The sequence below is a fragment of the Protopterus annectens genome, chromosome 10.part0, assembly GCF_019279795.1.
Source record: "Protopterus annectens isolate FY-2018-M chromosome 10.part0, PAN1.0, whole genome shotgun sequence".
Lineage (NCBI taxonomy): Eukaryota > Metazoa > Chordata > Ceratodontiformes > Protopteridae > Protopterus > Protopterus annectens.
Window position 1 is genome coordinate 1,007,147,464 of NC_056744.1, and position 25,000 is coordinate 1,007,172,463.

At 37.1% G+C, this 25,000-nt stretch overlaps 1 protein-coding gene across 1 annotated transcript in view; it reads left to right on the plus strand.

Moving 5' to 3' along the window:
- Nucleotides 1-6,362: 6,362 nt before the first annotated feature.
- The window catches only part of PTCH2 (patched 2), a 154,042-nt gene continuing 135,404 nt past the window's right edge, over nt 6,363-25,000 (plus strand). The window contains exons 1-2 of the mRNA XM_044085763.1: nt 6,363-6,936; nt 11,221-11,413. Coding sequence (XP_043941698.1) covers nt 6,769-6,936; nt 11,221-11,413 — 361 coding nt within the window. The 5' untranslated portion in view covers nt 6,363-6,768. The remainder of the gene's footprint in view (nt 6,937-11,220; nt 11,414-25,000) is intronic.

Consider the following 25,000-nt stretch of genomic DNA (forward strand, 5'->3'; position numbering starts at 1 on the left):
AATGTTCTTATTTAGCTTGTTAGTATAGGTTTTGCTGAATTTCTTCTGGTCTTCGTATGGTCTCTATTATATCTTGCATTGAGTATCCTAAGCTTTTGGACAGTCACTGCTACAAGAAAGACATTTATTTCTGCTTCCCACAATGATAAGTGTCATCTGATTACTGAAGAATTCTATTGTCTAGCACATTTTCTGAAATATCGTAGTTACTGCTTGAAATGATTTACACCATCCTCTTATGAATACTGTCTAAATGTAGCTTACTGTTTATATGGCATATCTTCCTAAGCCTTGGTCTGAAATGGCAAAAAAAGTGATATGCTTAGTAAGTATGATCTGTATCTAAGTTAACTTCATAATTTTGTACTCTGTTCCTGTAAATGCCACCTATAATAAAATGCTCCAATAAACAAGAACACCTAAATATAATGATGTGATTGCCTTGTGGACCAAGTCGTGATCAAAAAACACCAAGTATGGAGAATCGCACCTGAAAATTTAACAAATTAATAAGAAAAGTGCATAAAATGGTCTCTCCATGGCTGTTCTTCTTTGTGGAGTAAATGGAGTGAACAACAGTAAGTGAAGTGGGATTAGATATTTCAAAAATATTGACAAATGAATGTGAAACAATTATAACAGATGTTAGACCACTGCAGGTGATTCTTGTTTTCTTAAAGAGGGGAAACATTGAGCTACAGTCATACGAATGAAGCTTCCTGGCCCTTTAGTGGCAGCAACTCCACAAACCAAATAAACGGTATACCGTGGGATTCTGACCACTGCTGTATGATGGTTACTAGGGGACAGTTAGCAGTTCCAGCCAGCGAGAAGGAGCAAACAGAGATAAGAGAAAAGCAGACTGAGGAGAGCTACAGATCCACTCAGGATGTGGCAATGTCAGGTGCAGTGGGGATACCCTCTCACACAAAAAAAAAAAGAATGTAGCTTCTTTGCATGGTTTGGTAGACTACAAGAAAGAGGCAGATACTGAAGAAGACAAACAGAAATATGCATAAATGTAATGAGGTCTGATGGTCTACAAATTACTTTGTATCTTCGAACTTCAATAATGTTGTAGGTTTTCTTTCTTTCTTTTTTTTTTTTTTTTTAGAAATTTCTTTATTATATTTTAATTTTCCAATCTGAAGAACCAAAATAACATAAGTAAACACAATAATAACAATTGTTCAATATACATGTATACAAGCACAAACAATAAAATATATAACAAGTAACTATATATAAGCGTATTTGCCCTATTAAGAACATTCAATATATATTTTAATCAAACAGAATTAGCCAAAGCAGTGAAACAAGTAAAGGAGAAGTAGAACAGGCTGTAATAAGCCCAAGAAGTAAGAAAGAGAGGGGTATAGTTAGAATAAACGTAGAAAGTCCAATTCCAAAGAGGAAATTAGAAGTACATAGCGGTAATTATTGGAGAATATCATCAAACAGCATATTCCAGTACACAATAAAGTGTGGTTGTGAATTTTGACTGGACATGAAGTATTTATCTGCTAATAAATATTTAACAGCCAACTGTTTGAATCCAGCCCATGAATGTAGAGATCTATTTTTCCAGTTTAAGGTGATATAATATTTTATAAAGGTAAAGAGTGCAACTGAATATGAATAATGTTGTAGGTTTTCATCCTCACTTTAGTGTGTGTGTGTGTGTGTGTGTGTGTGTGTGGTGGGGGGAGGGAAGGGGGTCCCTTTGCTGGTGTATCTGTGTTCTACAACTTATTCCGTTGTTGCTGATTTTGCCCAGCACATGCTGGAAAGACAGAACATTCCAGTACAGGAAGTCTCTCGTCAGCAGGCCATGTCAGTGATGTCACTGATTTAATATTATTGACAATGAAAACCTATCTTTCTTTTATCTTTTACATAACAAGCAATAAGGTGACAGTAGGTGATTCCATTCTGTCCATGTTTATTTATTCAGATTATACTGAACTGCCTGCTTCCATGCACATTCAAGCTTATACTTTGTTTTAGTACTTGATATTATCCACTAGAAGCAATGCATTCCCTGAGCCATATTGAATTGAGAGTAGTCAGCACAAAGGATTTCTACACTTATTTAATGACTGACATGAGTGCACACCTAATAGATAAAAATGCTTATATGCAGTACAGTATAGCAAGATTACCTCAAACTAATTTTGCACAGTGGAATGTTAAATATTGTGTTATACGTTCTACAAAATTTACTTATAATAGATGTTTTTGGTAAGTATGCACACACACACACACACACACACACACACACACACACATATATATATATATATGTGTGTGTGTGTGTGTGTGTGTGTGTGTGTGTGTGTGTGTGTGTGTATGTATATATAGATGAAGAAGGCACTTAAACACAAATGTGTATTTTCAGGAGGTGTTCTGGAGTATTATGTTTATTTAGGAAACATACTTAGGGGTCTACATTATTTAAGTGATGGTAGCAGGAATCAAACCATAGTGTTACCACCTGGTGGTGTGAACCTTGGCTCTAGATGATTGTCACTGTAGAAGTGACATCCCAAGCCCATGTACAAAAATGCAAAAAAGGGTTGCGGACGGATAGATGGGTGGATTTTAACTTTACTAGACATCTAGCATTTTATTTATTAGCATTTTATAACTCAGTGGTGTCTAACTGGGATGCTAAAGTTCTTTTTTTAGGAGAAATCAAATAATTTGCAACCTGAGGAACAACAGAGTTAAGAAATGAAGGACTCTTGAATTAGCAAAAAAAAAAAAAAAGCTTATAAATGAATAAAATCTAATATGCACTGCAGGTTCTAAATCATCCTGTCACTATTGATATGAAGTCATCTGCTTAGAGGTGGATATGATTGGAACAAAATATCTGACTTTGCTGTATTTCTGCAGTGGTTATCTGTCAGGATTACTTATTTTGTTACTCCCTAGACTGGCACATTTCTGAACTTTCACTTGTTCTGGTGTTCAAAGGTACATGACAAGCTTCCTGGCAGCCATAGCCGGCCTTAGGCATAGGCCAACCAGGTGGCCGCCTAGGGCGCTGCTCTAGCAGGGGCACTTTTCCAGTAATCTGGATGATGTAGGTAGACCAGGATGGGGGCACTGGGTGGTAAGGGGGGCACTATGGAGCCATTTAGCCTAGGGCACCAGTTGACCAAAGGCCATCCCTGCTGGCAGCACACCTGCTTTGTGAGTTACAGCTCAAAAATATTTACATTTGCTTGCTAAGATCTATAAGTTACACTGCATTACAAGGAAAATAAACCAACATACATGCACACAGACTGCATACAACCTACTGTTTATTAGCAACATTTTTCACCTGGGTATATGAATTTATTCATTTTTCCCATCTTGTAATAGGATTACATTATATATGTCTCCTATTATTCTACTTGTGGTAATAGGCATCACATAAACATGAAATTCTTCCACAAAAAAAATAACAATTAATGAATGAACTGTTCGGTGCAACATGTTCAAAGACTGCAGCTGGGGGAAAAAGTTGATTGATAAAGCTAGAAAACTTCTTGCTACACCTGGTAAGAATTTGGAAAGGAACCCTGTTAAAACTGGATGACAGGACTGAAATTGTTAATATTTCCGTATGTCAGTATAGTGTAGCTGGTCAAAGCTATAAATGGCCAATCAACTGTATTCTACATTTGGTGTTCTAAGTCTCCGCTTCCTCACTATGAGGCTTTTAACAAGTCACTTCAACAAACACGCTTTCTCAGACTGGCCCTGAGAAGGGGCATTTGTTCTCTATGAATATGATAAGACCTGCTGGAGGGCATTTCTTCAGCAAGGGCAATTCTGTTTCAGATTGCACTCACCATTTAGGCTGCAAAATCCTTAAATAGCAGTTCCATAAAATACTCTGCACTTAGTAGTACAGTTACTTTTGTTACGCCTCATTTCAGGAGCCAAATTGTTCAGTATGATAAAAGTGATAGCAATTGCCTGGCAAAGGTTAGCCTCTTATACACTTCATGTCATAATGACCTTGTAAATTCATTGGGATATGGTCAGCTCTGCAGGAGTTGAGATCATTGACAAGCAGATACTAATTATCTTAAATAAATCAGAGTATGGTGGGGTGAGAAAGATAAATATTTATAATGGCATCCAGGGTACCATACATCAACTACATGCAACCTAACACCATAACACTGCCAAGGGGGCATAGCTGTGACTTACCATAAATTAGACTGAAGGAAAAACAGTTACAGTGACAACAAGGACTCTAAAAGAGAAGGAACTTAGTTTATGTGGAAATGCATCACCCAAACCAAGACACCCAGGACATTGTTAAAAATGTGTCAGACTCAAATGCTGATCATACTTCTAAATAATAAATAATTGTATTTGTTTAAAGTGAGAATGAAAGAAAGGCATTTCCAACCTTCCTTGTCTTCATGAATTGGTTTGTAAATAGGATTTTGGCTGGGTTTGACACAGACCATTAGGCACCTTCGTATCTCAGTTAAACAAACAAAGTGCAATTAGATTGCAACTTTTACAAAAGCAATTGTATAGGGAAAAGGGGATAGAAATAAAAGGGAAGGGTGGAAATAACTAAGGTATGGTTAATGGAATGAAGTGTTTCCAGTCTGGAGCTACAGTGACTGGATTAACTGAGGAAGTTGTGACTTCAAAGATAGCGCATGGAGTTTTTAAAGAATGTATTGTAAGGCTGAAAAATCACACATACATTAGGGCATCTTCTGTGAGCAAAAAAGCTACAGAATATGGGGGAGGGCTACACCCTACATCATGCAACTATGCAGTCCCTATATGCAGTCATAAGTTATATTATGTCCCCCTATATATATATATATATATATATATATATATATATATATATATATTACTGTTGGTGAACAGAAGCAGCATGGTGAACAGAACACCTCATGAAATATTACAGACAAAGGAATAAAAATATAGGGTTAGAACTGCAAATAATATATCTAACCAAATATATGTTCACTTATGAACAAGAGATTTTCACACTACCAGCCACCACAAGTCAGTCTGAGCTACTTTTCACAAAATAAATAACTTCTGGCTACTAGACAGTAAAAAACTTCAAATAAAAGTCTACGGTTGTACCTGAAACAAATATTACAGGAAGAGATCAGGGTCGTCGAAAGAATTAATTTATTTTGTGCGCCGAGTTCCATCCGTACCTCTCAACTGTCCAGATTTTTGCGTTATATTTTTGGTCTATTCCTGATAACATTTGTGGTTTTCTGGCAAATCACTTGGATGATTCGAAGACTGAAGTCACTAAATAATGAGATACATTCGAGTTTCAGACTTCAGATCCTTGGGAAAATGTATGTTAATACAAACCCTGTTTACTCTAGCAACTTTTTAAGTTTGTTAGACCAATATTTAAAATCTGTCCCCATTTTTGGGCTTTTGTCCCCACCCATTTTTTCAGGCTTTGTCCAGATTTCTTACACTAAGAGGTTGAGAGGTACTTCCATCATTAGAATAAAATTATTTCGGCGTTTTAGCCCGCACATTCACTGCAGTTCACCCAGAGTGGTGTGGATGGGAAATATACTAACTCACACACACTTAATGCGGTAATACAATTACAATTTGAGTTTGTTATTGGTGTGCAATGGACTGCAGCAATTCAATATTTTATTTCAGTTTTGTACCATAATAATCCGTCATTTGGCAGTGGTACGCAGATTTTGTTCCTGTAAACATTTTTAAGGTAATGATAAACATAATAAAAAACTAAAATAAAAGCTGGATGGGTTCCGAATCTCAGGAGGTGCCAGTTCCTTTTGGATTCTGGGCTAAGATTCGCGTTTATACTCGGAAACATTTATAGCTAATATCAGCGCCATATGATTAGTAACAATTGAGCAATCTTCCCATCTTAGCCTAGTTTACGGAATGAAAAATGACAAAAATGTGTCAACTTCACTTTTGCAGTCAAAAAGCATTCCCCCAGTCCTAACACCAGTAAACTTTTATGGCTTTCAAGTTTTCAGCTGTCTCAGTAGATTGCCAAGTAAGATTGCAATACAGAAAAGTTGCACCATTTGGAAATCTGTGGAGCAGAATTCCTGTGTTTAGTGCTCCCCCCGCCCGCCCCCATTGAGCGAAACACATACACACACACACACACACACCACACACACTGAGTGGCTGCCGCTGCTTGGGTGGTCTCTGCCTGCGTCTCTCACTCTCCCCACTTTGGCGAGCTGTTGCTTAGCAGCTAATAACAGGAGATGTTTGCAGAGTAATTTGCCTCTTCCTTAGCCAATAAGGGACCGGGAAAAGGCACTTTCCAGAAAAAAAACTCCCTCTTTTTCACTATCTGGAAGGAGGTCCCCTTCACTCCAAATGTGAGTGGGATAGGATCAGAGAGGCAGAGCAGAAGTGTTTGCTCGCAGCTTTTCCTGCTGTCTGCCCGCGGGTGTGCGGAAGTGTACTTCCAAAAATCGTATTATATATAGAGAGGAGCACCACACGGTAACTGTATTTGGGTGAAGGAAGATCCTTGGAGCTATCAGGATTTGCTGCACATAATGTTGGGATGGAATACCGAGACTCCAGCCGAAAGTAATCCAAGCGTGACTCCGGTCTCTGACCTTTGGGATTCTGTACTTTGCTGTTCTTCTTTGGGATTATTTGTATTTTCTTCATCTTCGTTTTACCGGGTTGCTGGTGTCGCTTTTGTGCCTGATCGTTTACCCTTGTGTTTTTTTGCTTGTTGTTGACCCTTAGAGGACCATGGTGGAGCAGCTCGCAGGAGGAGGAGGAATTGGGGTCCCCGGGGGCTGCCGCGCCACCACCGAGCTTCCCCCCACGTACAAGCACTCAGGCCCGCTACCCAGCTTGGATCTGCTCCGGAGACCCAGCTATTGTCATGCTGCCTTCGCCATGAAACAAATCTCCAAGGTGACTGACCACTTCCATGACTTTGGACATAGTTTATTTGCCACTATTCCACTCTTTCTGCTAATTATACTATTAGCAATTGCCAGATACTTAAGAAGCCACAGTAATTTGGCAGTTCTGATATTTTGTAGGGCGATGTTTTGGAAAATGAGATACAAATAACAATAAATGAGTGACCAGCGAGAAGCCACACACACACACACACACATGTACATAATACAACAATGTAATGTATATAACATATATGTGTGTGTATCTATCTATATATATATATATATATATATATATATATATATATATATATATGTGTGTGTGTGTGTGTGTATCTAATATATATACACACACACACACACATATATATATATATATATATATATATATATATATATGCATATATACACACGTTGTGTAGTTTTCTATACATGACAGTAAAAATTCCTTTGGCAAGACTGGAAGAGATATACAAGTTTTTATTTTTTTGAAATGTAAAGATTTTGTGTTTTCCACTTTCATTGTAAACAACATTAATTTGCACTTTGGCCAATAAATTCAGTATATTGTCTGGATTATTGGAGATGCCAAGCAGGATTAAATTTCTTTAAACTTCATAATTTTATAGAAGTTGTGACTGGCTGACTTAGATGTGTCCACTCTCCCTTTAAAATAAAATTACCATAGTTCTTTCAGTAACTCCCCATGGGATGTATACCTTTGTATGATTTTCTCCTGGATATATAGTTTTGTACTGGAAACTAGTTGCACCATTAGGCAATATGTCACTAAAGAATGGAAATACTGGTTAAGCTTGTGATGCTAAAACTATTAAAAAAATGCCAAGTAACGTATATGCAAACTTGTTTTGTGGTCTTATAGATAGGTAATAACTGTTGTGAATGCAGTGAGTACTGCTTGGAGAAATGCTACTATGTGTGTGTGTGTGTGTGTGTGTGCTTTCATGTGTCATACAGACACAGACCTGTCATGAAACCTTGAACTGGGGGTAACATTGTCTGAATGAATGTCAGAAGGTTTGGGGTAAATGTGAAGGAAATGATGTGATGGTTGTTTTCAGCTGTGGGAAAAAGGAGTGACACTGGAATGAGACAACAATTGACATGTTATCCATTCATTTGATACACAGGGTGCATCAAGCAGTGATAAAATAGGTATAATTACAAAAAGCATAAAGATGGATTTAGATAGTAATTTTTGGATGCATTGCATTTCAGTACAGATATATATGAAGAAAGACAGAGTAAATCACTGAAAAATTAGTCCCAACTAATGCCAGAGAGGTTAAACAGACTTTTCAGAGTTTTGTACAAACTGCATTTTTCACAGCTAAAGGATAAACCCTAGAAAATGTTAAAAAGTGCATGTTAAAGTAGTTTTCTAAAAACACTTTTAGTCACCAGAAATGCACTTTTATGGTCACAGTCTGACAGCTTACGTTTTATTATCAGCTCTAAATTTATGTCACTCCTCCAGTCTTTATTACTAGAGGCATTTACATGAAAACAAGATCTTTGTGGCTTCATTATTCAAGCCACCCCTCTTCTTTTTCCATCTGCCAAAGTTACAATACTTTGTGGTCTGGCTGTCTTTTCCCAAGGGACTGTGATGCCAAAGGCATAGAATTTTTACTGCTGCCTTTTTGGAGTTGGAGTTGGAGATCAGATAAAGTCTTGAGACACAATGATTTTGTTTCTATGCAAATATTCATCCTTGGATAGAACAAGCCATTAACACACTGGCACTCAGGGTGGATCTAAAAGTTAAATTACTCTTGAAAATGAATCTAAATCATTGAAAAATAGTTCTGAAGGAAGGGGAAGAGTCATAAGCTGAACTTAGAAGCCAGGAAACTTATTTAAATAATAGAACAGCTTGAATACTTAACTCTACTTCTGTGTGTTTAAAAGCATTATTTCTCATAAATGCTTTACTAAGTACAGTTGAAGATGTCATTACATTAAGTTCAGTACTGGATGTCATAAAATACAGGGAGTTAGAAGTCAAATGTTCCTTGAAGTATAAAATAATTAAATTTTTCTAACAAAAGTGTATTATGTTAAGTATTTTGAGGTAAAGTTAACAAGGGATTTGATATGACAAAAAGACTGTAATAACCAATATGAAACTTCAGCCAGTAATGCCTTGGTTTGACTGTTCTAAAAGGAAAGTGGGTATTTGTGTGCATGTGTGTGTGTGTGTGTGTGTGTGTGTGTGTGTGTGTGTGTGTGTGTGTGTGTGTGTGTGTGCGTCTGTGTGTCCTATTTCTGCATATGAAGCACTATAGTTTAGAGACTGAACCTAGAAACTCAGGAGACTGATTTGAATTTTGCAGCTTTCATCTGCATACAATGGGATCTTGCCATATTGAAACAAGCTCCCCTGTATTACTAGGTTTTTTTTAAAAAAAAAAAAACTCTTGCTTATTCTGTTTTCACAGCAGCATCACAAAATGCTAACTGCAGTGCTGTCTTGCTCATTACCAAGGCTTGCCTTCATCATGTTTACTTATTTTATATTCAGGCAAAGTGTTCAGGTCACAAGTTACCCTATCCAAATACATACCAAGCCGCAAACAGTGACAAGGAATGTAACAAAGGTAAATGATGACCAATAGCAGTGATAACATGAGTGTAAGGTATTCACAGCAATTATACCAGTTTGACGTGAGGATAGTACCATAAACAGTGACAATGACAAACTAGGTCAAGTGACAGTACACTAATCCTGGGCAGCTCTAACAGTTAGGAGAGTGGACATTGACAAAGTAGCATGCAGTCTTATCCAACAGAGTAAGTTAACCAGAGTCACAGGTCAGCAGCTCAGTGTCACACATTAAAGCACCTAGAATGTCCTGCTCATTTTGTAATTTGCATCAATTTCATGAAGTAGCTATAGCAGGACATGACACACATTTTATTTTGTTTACTTTCAGGCAAGTAATTAAGAATGAGGACAACTTAACAAAAAGGGGTGGTTAAACAGCATGTTTAAAGTTCCACAGTAGTGAAATGCAAGTTATACGACTGTTTCATATTTACAGATTATTAGCAGCACCTTTCCATAAGCACTAGGCTGTGCTTTCAATTTCATGCTCAGATTCTGCTATGAATGCTATCTCTGGAAGTCCTGACTCCCGTATGCCTAAATGTGTGACAGCTGTTTCTTAGACAATACCCCTAAATTATGAGGGATGCAGTGCTAAGGGTGATTGATGTACACCATCTAGCTGCAGAAAGTTGGCAAGGATTACCTGAATCTACGGAGGTGGTGACTCACACTTGCAAAAGGGAACTGAGTACAAATTCTGATGTAACTTGAGTTGTATGGATCTTACACACATGTTATGGTTGGGCAAACTGGCTAACGTATCACTTCGCATATTGAAGTATAAATATTGTATATGCATAGTTGCAATCTCCAACCAAGATGTTACAAACATTTGTTAAAGTGAGGGCATTCCTTACTGAGGCAAACAAGGAAAAACCTTTAGACAATGAGGTTATATACAGAGATGTTTCTTCATTGCCATGCTCTCAATTACGTTTGTATATGGCTTCTGTCATCTTAGAGCCCTTTGTCTGTTGCAGCATTTGGTTTACACACTTACTTGCATAATGAGGCCAAAGCAAGTAACCTGTTCAATTCTTATATGCTTGCTAATTTCCAGATTATATTTTAAGTATTGTGTCCCATAAATTTAGGCAGTTTGTTTTAAAGTTTTTAAAGTACTAAGATGACGTGTTGCTGATAGTCCCGTTTATTTTATTGAGTCATCACTGATTTTTCTTCCTTTACAGTGATGTCACCAGCCTGTAGTCTTAATGGTAGTACCAAAAAACATAATGTCTGCTTTCTCACATAGCACACACCAAACTTTACTATTGAAGATGTACGCCAGCACACAGATTCATGTGCAAGTGCATGTATGCTTTTGTGTATATTCATGTATGCACATTTTCACACGGACACACACACACACACACACACACACACACACACACACACACACACACACATATACACACACGCACACACAGATCAGAATACTGAGCCCTGAGTCATGATGCTTTCTGTCAATATAAGGTTAGGTAAAGTGGCAGATTTTTTTCTTGCTTTATCATATTGATGTCTATGTGTATGTGTGTCTTTATCTGTTTTTGTGTCTGTGTGCAGCTATGCACACGTATGTGTGATGAGAATTTGCAAGAAGCTGGTATAGATGATCATTTCATTTTTAATTAGATGTCGGTCCTTTCTTTTTCTTTGAAGGGTAAGGCTGTGGGACAGAAGGCACCACTGTGGCTTAGGGCCCAGTTCCAGTCCTTGCTTTTCTCTCTGGGTTGTCAAATCCAGAGGCACTGTGGGAAGGTTCTCTTTATTGGACTTTTGGTGTTTGGTGCTCTGGCTGTAGGACTTCGTGTGGCATCCATTGAAACGGACATTGAACAACTTTGGGTGGAAGGTAAGAGTCACAGATTTTCTAATTTGCAAGAATGCTTTTACTGGTAATTGATAGTTAACTTCTCTACTAATGATACTGGTTGCTGTACTCTGTAAAAGCTGGATGTCTGAATTCTTACAACTTGTTGACATCTTGTCAGCTGAACTTTTGAGCCAAATGACAAAAGTCTTTGCCAAGCCAAGAAGTATCAGTGAATGTTTATCTCTCCCTTGTGCAACTACAGTAGCAATTTTTCAATGTGCACTGTATAATTTGTAGCTAAATACAGAATGATGTTTTCATAACTGCCCTTTCGTATTGCACCATTATCTTGTTCTGCTGTGCACTAACTGACCAATGTTACAGAGGGAACACCAAAGCTGATCTGATTAGCATTACATCTCAGGTTTTAATAGGGAACAACCAAGGGGAAAGTGATAGCATTCATTAGAAGTGAAGGGCTGAGCTCAGAAACAAGCTTTTGGTGATGTCTGAAACAAGGAGACCCTCGCAGTAAATAAGCAGTATTAATGAAATTCAGACTCCCCTTCAAAATATTTTTTTTGATTGCAGGCTCTGTCATAGCAGTAAAACGTCCCTCCCAAATATACACACCCATATGCATACAAATTCCACCAAAGCTTCTATTTTCATTGTAAACTGCATTTGAACAAAAAGTAGAATATATAGTTTTCTTCTGGGGCAGCCACTAAAATGACAGAAAGGATGCAGTCATAAAAAAAAAATATTTTTTTGCAAAAGGTTTTGATAGAAAACCCATGATGGTGGTATTAGATCCATATTTTCTGTTGTGAAAGGTTTCTGGACAAACATTTAACAAAAGTCTATCCCCTGTTTCCAAGTAAAGGTATTCAAGATCCAGCTATATTTGTGATTTTTGTGGTACTACTAGGAAGTTGATGTACAAGTTTGTGTGTGTGTGTGTGTGTGTGTGTGTGTGTGTGTGTGTGTCTGCTTGCATGTGTATGCAGGGGAGGCAGAGTTTGTTGTCAGATTGTTGTCTTTCTCACTAAGTTCCTCCTGTCATGCATAGTGATATCCTGTAAGGCCACACATGAACATGGCAACCCTCTTGGGAGGGACAGGAACTCCTGGTGCCCTGACATCTGACACCAGATCCTCCATAAGTGGGAGTTCCACTGCAGACCCTTCTTTTGTAATAGTTACTGGACATAACTTGCTTTATTTGTTTTTACCTCAAGAATAAGCATTTTTTAATACAGTTATTGTTTGCCAAGGCTCCTTGTCTTTAAAAGCTCCTATGTAGTTTGCTTTTTCAAAAGTCTCACGTTCTGTAAATTTGTGCAATTTGTCAGTCTAGTTTGCTGCAGGGCATTTAAAGGAACCCTTTATTCCCGGACAGAAACAAAATAAAAATTACATATGGAAAATACTAGTAGATGACATTCTGACCACAGAACTACCAAGGCAGAGGTCAGACACAAGAGCAAAACAACATTTCCTGGTGGAAGCATTATACACAGCTAAAAGCATTTTTCTTACCCCCCCAACCCCAGATAATGAACTCCTCATGCTCTTCCATGCCCTGTAGTGTAGGAGTGGTGTGACAGCCCTAACGTGACTAATTTTCCTCCATAAAACTCTTTTTATTAATTCCATCTGAACTTTTGTTCCCAGCATAGATATGCACAGAAGTGAATACATTCACAGACCCACACATACACATTATCCATAGGCCTACTGTTATCTTGCTATAGACAAGCAAGGTTTTTATTTAGTTTCACACCCTTGCATTCCTTCTAACACTAGACTTCAGCTCTTTTGCTCTGAAGAGCAGATGTGTTGTGTGAATTGTCAGCCATATTTGAGCTCCTGACCCTCCCCCACCTCCCTGTGTGGTCCTAAACTATTCTTGGATTTCGTTCAATAATAGGAGGCAGCTTCTCTTCCCGAAAAAAAAAAAAAAAACACTCCATGAATGCCCGTTAAGTTTACCCACCTGTTTGACACAGTGAGGGAGTCTCTAAGTAGTAAAAGAAGATAGCTAAATGTGCCTTCCTTCCCCTTTCATCTGTATTTATGGAGATTTCTGTTAAAGCAACAGCACAGAACAGCAGCTGTCAGGAACCCTAAAGACCATCCTCTTTTTTTTCTTTGTATCTTTGCTTACTGCTAAAAGCAGTTCCTGTTTAACATGTCCATATTTGCTTCACCCCCCCCCCCTGCTTTTTGTGTAGTGCATGACCCAGTGACCCTGAGCAAGCCACTTAACTTCCTTGTGGTTTAGGTTGCCTATGAAAATGGAAGACTTGTGTCAGTGGTCCTCTTTTCTTGGTCAACAAAATCAAGTACATAAAATTCATTCTACATGTGGCTTGGAGAACTGGATTTGATCATTGTTAACAGATGTATTTATTTGTATTTCACATTGTGTTTCTACCTGTTTGATTTTTGCAACCTTGTTCTTTTTTATATTTCTCCCTGTCCATACTTTACTGATCTAGAAGCATTATCTAATGCCGCTCCAGAAAAAAAGAAGTTATAGTATCAGAGTCCAAATGTGAATACAAGTGCACATTTGGTTACATACCCCGCTTGCATGTGCTTTATAAATTATTTGAATGTTTTGGCTCTATTACTTCACTAGATGAAATATAAAATTGTCTACATCGTACAGACTGAAAGTGTGCAGTGTAAATTCTGTTTATTTATTTATTTGGTACCAAAGACAAATGTCTGGGACTCACTGATGTATTAAAACTTCTGAAAAGTCTTTCTGTATTGCTGACTGCAAGAGGTTTTATATGTGACAGTTCATAAAGCAATTTGGAGCAAAGTGCTTAACCTTGTCCATCTTGATCTGTGTCCTGAAGGCATTTCTTCTCTAATATAGTGGTATACCTTTTGAGTGTAATGATACGTTCATTTTCTAGTGTTCTCTACTTGAGTCTTGGCTTACTGTGTCTGAATGCTATTTAAGGTGAGCAAGTTTCAGAATGCAGATCATTTTCAGCTTTACAGAAAAATAACTTCTAGGACCCTGATGTTAATGTTGACAGTAAATGAAAAACAGTAGGTTATGTTAAAGAAAAACATTTAAATCAGGGCAGAGTTGTTTTAGCTTTTTAAATAAGCTGTTTTGTTTTGTTTTCAACAACATATTTCATGTGAATTGTGGTTCAGATTACTGTATAGTGATAATCGGGCATATTTGGTAGAAAAGTGATAGGTGAGTGAGTACATTATTATAGGTAGGTACAGGATGAAATTGTGTTCATGAGTTTCAGTTTCCTGGTGACCCAGGTCACAGCACTGATTGGTGTGCTAAAGAATTTGGAAGAGTTATTTAATTTTATTATTCACTAGTGGCTAAATGCTGGTGCCACTCACCAAAGAAGTAATTAAAATACAGAAAGGGGCACTACTGTAGTCTAGTGTAAATCATTGTTTTTCAAAGTAATTTACTGGTATTTCTAAAATGCATTTGTCTGCAGAGGACTTGAGAAAGAAAGCAAGTTCAAATAATAGCTTGGCTATTTCAGTAACACAGTCACCTTAAGGTTGAGTTTTGCAGATTTTTATTTTGTGAAGAAGGTAAATAGATTGTTGTTGGTCTGAGCTGAATTTTCTGGTGACATATGTTTACAGCTTCTTTTATAGCAAGGAAATTATTACTGTCCTTTCAACATGCTCACTTAATTCCCAGGCTGCGGCTGAAACTACACTTTTTGGAATTATTTCCGTATTATTAATTGATTAATTACGTCTGGGCAAATGTCTGGGTATGGAAGTACCCAGCTACTGAATGGAACAGGTATGACAAAGAAACTGTGATATCAATGCCTTTACAATGGCTGAGGCAACCTCATATTTAACCTCCATGTGTTTTGATAGAAGAGAGCACAGAAGAAAGGCACAGTAACATTTGTTGAAGTCTCCTTTGTCATTTGCAGAGAAGATGGGCACAGCTTCTTGAGTGATAAAATATATTTGACCAGATCTGAATTTTGATTAAATAAGATGTAAATATTGCTGACAACTTAAAAGAACTGTGAATGTTTCTTCCTTGACTTTTTATGAAGTTTCCTCCTTCTCTATCATCTTTTTACAAAGTATATTTTTGTTGATGCAGTCAGGTTGACCAAGGCCTGTTTCCTCTTTAAACATTGGTCGACTAAATTAGTTTTGTCCAGAACATTTGTTTTTATTTTTCACACTTTATAGCATGAAGTAGATGTTCTCATCCCTTAAGTAAAACACTTGTTGACCCTTTACCTGAGTATAGTGGAATTAAAGGTTACATCCCATAAATAGTGAGACTCCTGAAATAATGAAGTAAAAATCGCCTTTGCTGAAGTCCAAGATCTCCTTGGTGCACAAATATTTGTTTCTAAGTTAAATTATATAATACTAGTGGCAACTACTTTTATATGAATTTATAAGTCCAGCTGCCAGACTATTGCTCACTTTTATTAGTTGCCAATGGCTGAATTAACATGGAGTGGGGGGGGGGGGTCATACTTGGGATACTGGAACGTCTAGGAGATGGTCACAGTTTTATGTACAAACTATAGAAGCTGGTCTCACACACACACACACACACACACACACACACACACACACACACACACACACACACACACACACACACACACACACACACAAAATGTTCTCAGAGTTACCCCCATTCTAATTGCTTTAACAAGGGCTCCTAGGCAGAATTGTTTGACATAAAAAATTGTCATCTCCAGAAGATCTCCTATAAAACCCTGCACATTTTTGGTTGTAATTTATACGGAGTCTCCTATGTAACCCTAAAATGCAGACCTTAAAAATCAGTAAAGGTTAAATATGTATATGGACATGCGGACTTTTCTGCTTTCAGCTGCAAAACAATTAGATGAGTGAAATGGGGAAGAGACAGGATTCAGATATGGGAAAATGCAGAGCAGATGTAGATGCTGAAAATCAAGTAAATGACCCGATACTTGTCATTGACAGCTGGCAGTTTACGCTGACACAAAGTCTAAAATCATAGTGATCACTGCTGTCTCTACATGTAAGATGTGTTACTAATACCTCATTCTCTGGGGTTTGGCTGACCCAAGTACAGAAGCGATGGGTACTAGAAAGTTGATATATTTCTAAAAGTTTTGTTTGACATCCTAAAAGTGTTCAGCGATTCATTTTATTTTATTTTACTTAATTCATATCTGTTCATTCTGATTGCTGCTTGCCTTATAGTCTACGTTCACCACAGGATGGCTTACTTGTTTCACTTCAGTCATATTCAGTACCACTCTCATTTGAAACTTGTTTTGACAAAATTTAAAATGTGTTACACAAAACGTAGATATCTTTGACCAAGGACATCATATATTGGGGACCCCAATGGACTCTACTAAGGTAGCACTTTTTGGTGGAAACCAGGGAAGTGAGCTACCAAGTAAGGAGGTCTAGAGAACATGTGGCATTCACAATGCAGTATGGGTAGGCATGGAAATGTGTGAGAATATGAAGGCCTCATAAGTATTTATTGCTTGTATGACTAGTGACATGCTGGGAAGTTAAGTAAATCAAAAGTCCTGCTTCCAGTAACAAAAAGAGCTGGAAGCATAAGGGACCTAAAAATGCCAAAAATAGATAACTTGGAAACATCCCTTGCATCTAGTAAGTCCATGGTGGGTAGAGCTTCTCTTTTCCTCATCTCTCCAATACAATGCCTCTTTCCTCATTCAGAGTCCCTTTCACTGGGAAAGGAGTGGGCCTTTGAAACAGACATTGCTGCATTTTATTTGAAGAGCATACCATATGTGCCACTGCAGTCTTTCACTGTTTACAAGTCTGAGATTTGTTTGGGGAGAGGGTAAACTATGGCAGAGGGAAGTAGAGGATATCATTTGAAATCTGCCATTTGTGACTTCATAAATGTTATTGCCTTTCCTTAAAAAATGCAGTCAAACCCCTAAAAGAAGAATAGAATGGTCTTCTGTGGCAGCAGCATTGTCACGCAGCACTATACTCTGGTCGTTACTTGTCTCCCAGATGTACTGTGTAACTGAAGAGGATTGAGGGAGTAAGAATAAAACCTACACTGGCACCAGTGAGCTGTTTTATTGTGTAGGAGTCTTACACAATGAGCAATGCCCATCAGTTTTTACTAAAGCGTTTTGGAACGTTTCTTCAGCAATATGTGCACCCCCCTCAGCTGAGGTCAGTTGTGTCACATCCTCGGAAATATTGCTTTCGTCTTCTTTTATGTGTCAGTAGCCCAGCTTCTGTTGAAAACTTGATTGTCCTACACTTCCAAGTGTAATTTGTGTAAACAGCTTCAGTTCAATTTCTTTTTATTACAGATCATCAAAACTACATTGAATTATGTTGTGCAAGCTAGCATTGCAATGAAGTGTTTATTTTTCACTTTCCCCACTGGTGTGCATCTATGGACCTGATATATATATATATATATATATATATATATATATATATATATATATATATATATATATATATATAAGAATGGGGTATGGGTTTCAAGCCTCCCGCATAGAGGTATAGGGGCTTGCCACCTGCAAAAGAAATTTGTGTGATTTTTTTAATTTTTTTGTTTTAGAGTTTTTGAGTGGTACTTTTTGATACACAAAAATCAGTGAATTATAAATCAGTGAAGTATAATTCATTCTATGATAAGGCAACCAAACATAGCTAAACCTTTGAAAATTACATGTATTCCACATAACTTTTTAAGGAGTCAGGTTGTGACTGATATCAAATGTATTGCACTCTCTAATACTGTAATTAGTAAACCCAGGAATCAGACGTATATACACAACCTCTTCTTTATATCAAATAAAATAAAGAAGTAACATTTTCTAAACTTAAAGAAATTACATTAGTAATTGTAACATTTTTGGGTTGCAATCATGTGTACAGTGAACACACATACATGCATATATAGCATTTTGTACATGCATGTGTCTGTAAAGCATTGCTCTCATTTTATATCATACATATACATATATGCATAACGTCCGATGTATCAAACTATTAATGGAAATTCTTTAAGTTTAGAAGATGTTACTTTTTATTTTAATTGGTATAACGCAGTGATGATGTGTACACCTGACTACTTTTCTAACTGCTATGTTTACTAGTCACTCTATTTACAGATTTCAGTAAAGGACATCTGGCACCAGTCAAGTTCTGATACCTAAAAAAAGTTAGGGGAGGGTCAGGGTTCAGTTGTGCCGATAGAATGAAGACTCGTGGAAGTCACAGTAGTGTGAGATTCATGCTTGTGTAATAAATGGAATATGTCTGATTTTCAATGACATCTTTTGTACTGCCCTATAAGGAAAGACTAAAGCAATACCTCTGAAAATGGAGAACAGCTGAGAGGTGCATATGTTGATAAAGAAACCTCCCAGGAAGCTTTAGAAAAAACAGGAACAAGACGCCAAGAAGAAGAAGAAAGAAGCAAAATGTATTGTGGCTGAAATGCCAAATTAACACAAGCAACAAAGAAATTAAAATGTAGACTAATTTGAGGTTTTGGCTGTACAGAACTAAAAACCTCAATAATTAAAAAAAGCATATCGGGAAATATAAAGTTTGTGAAACTAAAAAAAAAAAGGAATATCAAACACCAGGCAGATCTGCAGTTGATAAAATTCATGAATTTTGTAGCAAAGCTTTTTGTCTTCTGTTTCTAATGAAGGGTCTTTTTTGTGGTCCTTTGCAGACAAGAGCTTAAGAAGTATAGTTAAACAGTGATGTTTTCAGGAGTTCAGCACACACACATGCAGGTACAACATGATGATTTTAAGACTGGTGAAGTCATCATCTGTACTGTACAAAGTCTGACATTCTGATGATCTTTTTTTTCCTTTTTTGTGGTGCAGGCAGATATATGTTAATGAAGTCCCTGCAGCTAAAGTTTGAAGAATGTAATATCTAATGGGAAACTTGCTAAAATGGCTAGGTTTGACTGTCAAGGGGTCACATTCTGCACTACATAAAAGTAAATGCCATAGCCAGTCTGAACCAAGTGTGGTGGGCAGGGTGAAGGAACTTAAGGGGGAAGCCTGTTGTCAGGTGTATGGAGTTTGTCTTCCCTACCCTTAGATAAGGTCAAGGTGGATAAGTTGGCAAGTTAACTACAGTTTCATGACTTGCAGTTTGCAGTTTTCTGCCTTCCATTACAAATGACTGCTGTTTAGTTTGTACTAGCACGCTGGCAATAATTATGTTTTTGGGCTTTTCAGTTTCCAGTGCTGGTGTGTGACTGTAAAGTGAGTATATTCAAATAAAGGCTGCAGTCGGGCTCACTCCCTACAAAAAATGCTTATAATCGTTTTTTTTTTTTAATCTGATTAAGGCTTTGACCTGTTTGTTTCTGGTTATAGCCTTATCCAGATGTTACTTGATGATTCATAATAGAATGGTTATATTTTCAGTTAAATGATACCATCTTCCTCCTTGGGTGTTTTGTTTTTTGTTTTTTTTTTGCCATAGAAAAATTACACCGTGATATTAAAACAAGAACTAAATAGTAGTTTGATGGCAAATAATTGTAAACTCTATATATTTGTCTTTTTTATCCTGATAGCCTTTGTCTTACAGCAAAGTGCAGAAAAACAGTCACTTGAAATTCACATGTCAATGAACATCGTTTAAGGGTTGGAAAGTATGCATAACAATGGGCATACTGCCAAAGGTTATTCTGTAGTAAGGAGGTCTGTATGTTAGGGAACATAGGTTCCACGTTGGTCACATATGAACCATGCATGAGTCATGGTAAAAAGCTATCATAACTGTTTCACTGGGTTACCATGCACATCTTAACCTTCTCCAAGAAAAAAAGGATCACTGGCTTTGAACAGCAGGTGATCCAAGTCCCATTTAACTTTCACTTTATATGGCATGATATTTGTGGAGTTTGTTATCCATTTGTCCACCCCATGGGGGTGTAAGGAACACCAATATTAATTTTATTGAAAGCATAACTTCTCAGTTTAACTAGGTTTTATATAGTCCCAGTCCCAGAATGTGTAGAAGTTATTTCCTTGAGGCACATAAGCACCACTGAAAAATCTTTCCGTGAAATGTTGTGGAGATATGGAATTAGAGGCTTTGTACAAGTAATGAACCAAATAAAATGTACTTAATTTTCAGTTAGTCATTTGCTAAAAATAAAACAAATTATTATTATTCCTGTTGTTATCTGCAGCTAGCAAAAATTTAATAAACATCCTTGTAACTGTCTAGAATATGAAAATAAATTTGAGCACCATTAATGCAAAATAGTTTTTTGCAAACTTAAGTTTATGTAAAGCTGTATATAACTGGAAGGTGCTCTTCAGGGCCCACTTAAATTTTTGGATGTCCAGATTACTGATTGTCCTTCCTTGTAAAGTGAATGTGGTGACTTTGAAGGACTCCTTTGGAAGTAAAATGTCAGTCAAGTCAGTCCATTTTTTCACTGAATTAGTCATTCAGAAAACAGACAGTAAGTCAGTGGTTTTGTTTGTTTGCATGTTAACAGTTGTCCTTACAGTGCTGAATATCTTGGCTCGTGTAAATGGCAGTTTGCTTATGCGATAAGCAAGGCTACTTTTTTGGTTATCTGACTAAATCAATTAAATATATATTTGTTGGCCATCATTTTGAGGATTATACTTGTAACTTGTCTATTTTTTTTTTTTTTTGGCTTTATTAGCACATTTTTAATGGTTTTGGATGACATTTAGTAAAGTAAACTAACTAGAAATATTACAAAGGAAACTTATAGGGGGGAAAAGATCTTTACAGCTTTCCTTATCTGGTCTAAAACAAATGAACTCTCTTCATATTGTTGTTTAGGCAGTCATGGGCTTGCAATTGCCAGAATTTTCAGGAAGATGTTTATAAAGGACATTCCACTACTTTTTATGTCCAAATTCAGCTGTATCTCTGCTAGAAAGGAAGGGTGTGTGTGTGAAGGCTTGTCTCTTTCAACGAGACATTGATTTAGGGTTAATAGTCTTATCCTATACTGGTTTTGAAGTTCCTACCAGAAACATGCAATGTAGTTTTTGTGTTTCGGGTCTGTTATTTGCAGGCACTCAGCAGCACTTCCCTTTAACAAACCCAGCCTGCCCGTCCTAGCTGATCTCATTAGCTACAATGCAGAGACATTAAAAACTGCCTGCTGATTAGATTTTCTCTTTTTTGACTTGCAGCTCAGTGTTTTGTACAGGTGTAAAAATGTGACTAGTTTCAGTAGCGTGCAGTGAATCTGGTGATTGCAAGGGTGAACAGTACAGAGTGTGAAACTGCACTCTTCAAATGAGATCACTACATGAAAAAAATCTCTGTTTATGTGACCTCAGCAGTTTGTTATATTAATTAAAGAAACTCAGGAAATAAAGCCTTTGTAGCAAGAACTGTGTCCTTGTGTAAAAGCTGAATTTAAATTCGACTTTGTGAGTTAGTCTTTTTTTTTTTTAGATTTAGACAGACTCCAAGTGTTATTTGCTTGGGCAACATGGAATTGTTGTTTTCTAGTTCCCCAGGCTGTAATGATGCCTGAAAAAATGTGATTACTTTCATCTTTCATTTTGTTTCCTAATGGCATTTTAAGTAAAACAAATTGAAGTAGTTTTTCATTTAAAATTGTTTGTAAATTAATTTATTCTACTTGAAAAATTATTTACATTGTTTTTTTTTTTTAATATAATGGAAAACATTCTGTTGACCACTGTTCCGTGATTGCTGGGAACAGTTACAAGTATTGTTTTTTTTCAAGTCATACCTATAAAATTAGTATTTTAGAGTTTGTGGTATTATGCTCCTTTATGCCACTACTTCATGTTTAAGAAGAACTAGTTTTGAAAAAGAAAGCATTTGCACAAAAGAAAGAATCTAGCCACCTCTTTTTGCTTTACTTACTTATTTTTTGCAGTCATTTGCTGGACTGTATTACTGCTGTCCTGCATTTCTAACTGTAACAACACCGTTATATTGAAAAAAGAATAGTGTCTTCAACTCATCCGCCCAGAACCTGCTTAAAATTACCTGATTAATACAAAAAAATAATAATAATTTTAAAAAGATACACATGCATGGCATTTTGTCCTAGATATACTAAGTAAGCGTACCCCAAAGCACTTCAAGGCAGGCAGAAGTTATCACATGGCATGAGTAACATAATTGTTACAGTCACAGGATATTTATCATATCATGGCACCATACGCAGTGCTTGGTTAACTGGGATCCGTCAGCAGGGAATGCACAAGATGGTTACCATTTGGTACATTTGTACCACCTGGCTGTAATTCGTAGATTTACAAGCACTGCATGAATGAGGAAGTGTGTAGGTGTCAGCATCTTCTGTGCCACCCAAGAAAACAGGCACTTGTGTCTGTTACATGCAAAGTAATGCTTTTCTTCTGCTGTCATACTGCCTGTACAGTAATTACAGACAAAATGGTTTTGCTCACTGTTCTGTAGAGAAAATATGTATACTAAAGTTAAGCCATCAATCTGAAAATTTCAATCATAAACTTAAAAGTATTGCTTTGAGTTGAAAAAAAAAGTAATACTTCTTGGTAGGGTGTAAAAAAAATGATATTCTAGGCAGGGTGCCTGTGTTTATAAGGGCAGCTAAGGTAAGGGTGGAGTCAGTAATGAAAACAATTTTCCAACAATTACAGTTTTCAACAGCTCATATAAAAATGTCAAATTCTTAATCGGTAGATGCATCTAAATTTTTGGAAAAGACTATTGGAGAAGCACTGGGTATCACTGTAAGACTTTCATTAGCTTTCCAAAAGCAGAAACAAAATATTGGATAAGTGAAGTCATTTGATTGTCATAAGGATAAATTTGTGTCTTTGTGTATATTTACAATAAACAGACCTAGATTGTTTAGAAAGAGTTTAGAGGATGAGCAGATGGAGGGAAGTAAGAAAATTTGCTGGCTAAGAAATTTGCTGGAGGGTTTATGTAGCATATATGATCATTTGAAGACTGGCTATGCCTTCAGGGCTTGACTAGACAAATAAACAAGTGACTGTGGTGCTGTGTGCCTTTAGAGCAAGAAACAATAAAATCCTAAGTATGTGTGGGGGGTGTTGGGACTAGTAGGGGCTTTATGGCTGCTGGAGGTCTTGAAGGAGTTGAAGAGAAAGCTGGAGAAATCTTGGGTGGTCTTTTAAACTAGTGGGTGGTCTTAAATTCTAATGAGGGACAGTAAAATGTAGGCTGAAGAGTAGCAGCAGATGCTAAAGCAAGCAGGAGGATGTTCTGAGGTTTGGAAGCCTGACAGCTGCTGCAGTCACGGGGGAGGGGAAGGGGAGGAGTAACGTTAGAGCACATTGGTTGGTAATAGTGGGAGGTGGAGCCTAGACTGATAATGCTGGAGGTGATGTTGGTAGCTTGAGGGAGGTTCTGAAGTCTTGCATGTTCACAGGGTCGTGCTAAAAATGTGATAAAAGCAGTAGATGAAGATAAGGTCTTCAAAACAGTATTAGTGTATAACTGATGTAATACCATAAAAATAATTTGCTGGCAAAGAAGACTGGGGGTTATGACCACAAAACTTGCTGTACAGGATTAAGGCAATGTTTAATTTTTCAGTAGTTAATTGGGTAAAACTCTAGTGTACACGTATGTATTTCTACAGGTGACTAGAGAGCTGATCAGGTTAAATGACTTGCTTAAAGAATATACGGTGTAAGTGTTGTTTGCTAGGGTTGAGTTCAGGTGTGCAGAACGTAAAGCATTGCATTTTTTTGCAATTTGTTTAAACCAGTCATGGTACTACCATCCTACGTCTCTGCGAATCTAAAGCAAAATTCTTATTTCTATCTCATTTTTTTTCCTGAGCCTTTTCTTTCTTTGTACCTTTTGCTGTAAAGGAAGATATATATGCAAGCTATGTTTTTAGGAATGTTTACTGGCCAAATATTTTCATATTTTTATACTGTCACTGCAGAAAGATCGTAAGCATTTTTTTTTCTGGCAAGCAGGGTAACCATAGCAAACCTGGGTACATGTTTGTTAGCGATGCACCCTCTAGAATCCAGCTCTGTGACATTTCTCAGATGGCAGTGTGGGGTTTGATGTCTGTTGTGAAGTGGGTATATATGTCTGCTTAGTACCACCAGTACCTAGAAATGCAGGTGTTTGTAGGGACAGTGCTGCTGTTTGTGTGAAACCCATCTTCCTCAGCACCACCATGACAGCAGTCACTTTTAAAATCTACCCAATAGAAATGCAGTCTTAAAAACAAAGTGGTACTGTGTTAACTTGCCTGCAAAAAGGCTTCTCAGGAGGGAAGCATTCTGAATGACTGAACTTTTTGATAATATATATGGTTGTAAGGAATATTTGTTTTACTTGTCACAATATACGATGCACTAGACAACAATGGTAATGAAGTGCCATGTGCTAGCTTTGTCCACTGTCCTAAAAATAAAGCACTGCATTACTTTATCCAAAACTTCCACGTGTAGTTAGTTGTATAGCAGTACTTCCCGAGGATGACAGTACAAAATATATCAGTGGTGTGCTCTTAAGTCTGATTTTAGTGCTTCAACATTTTTCTCAAATATTTACAGATCTCTTTCCTATCTTTACGGAGGC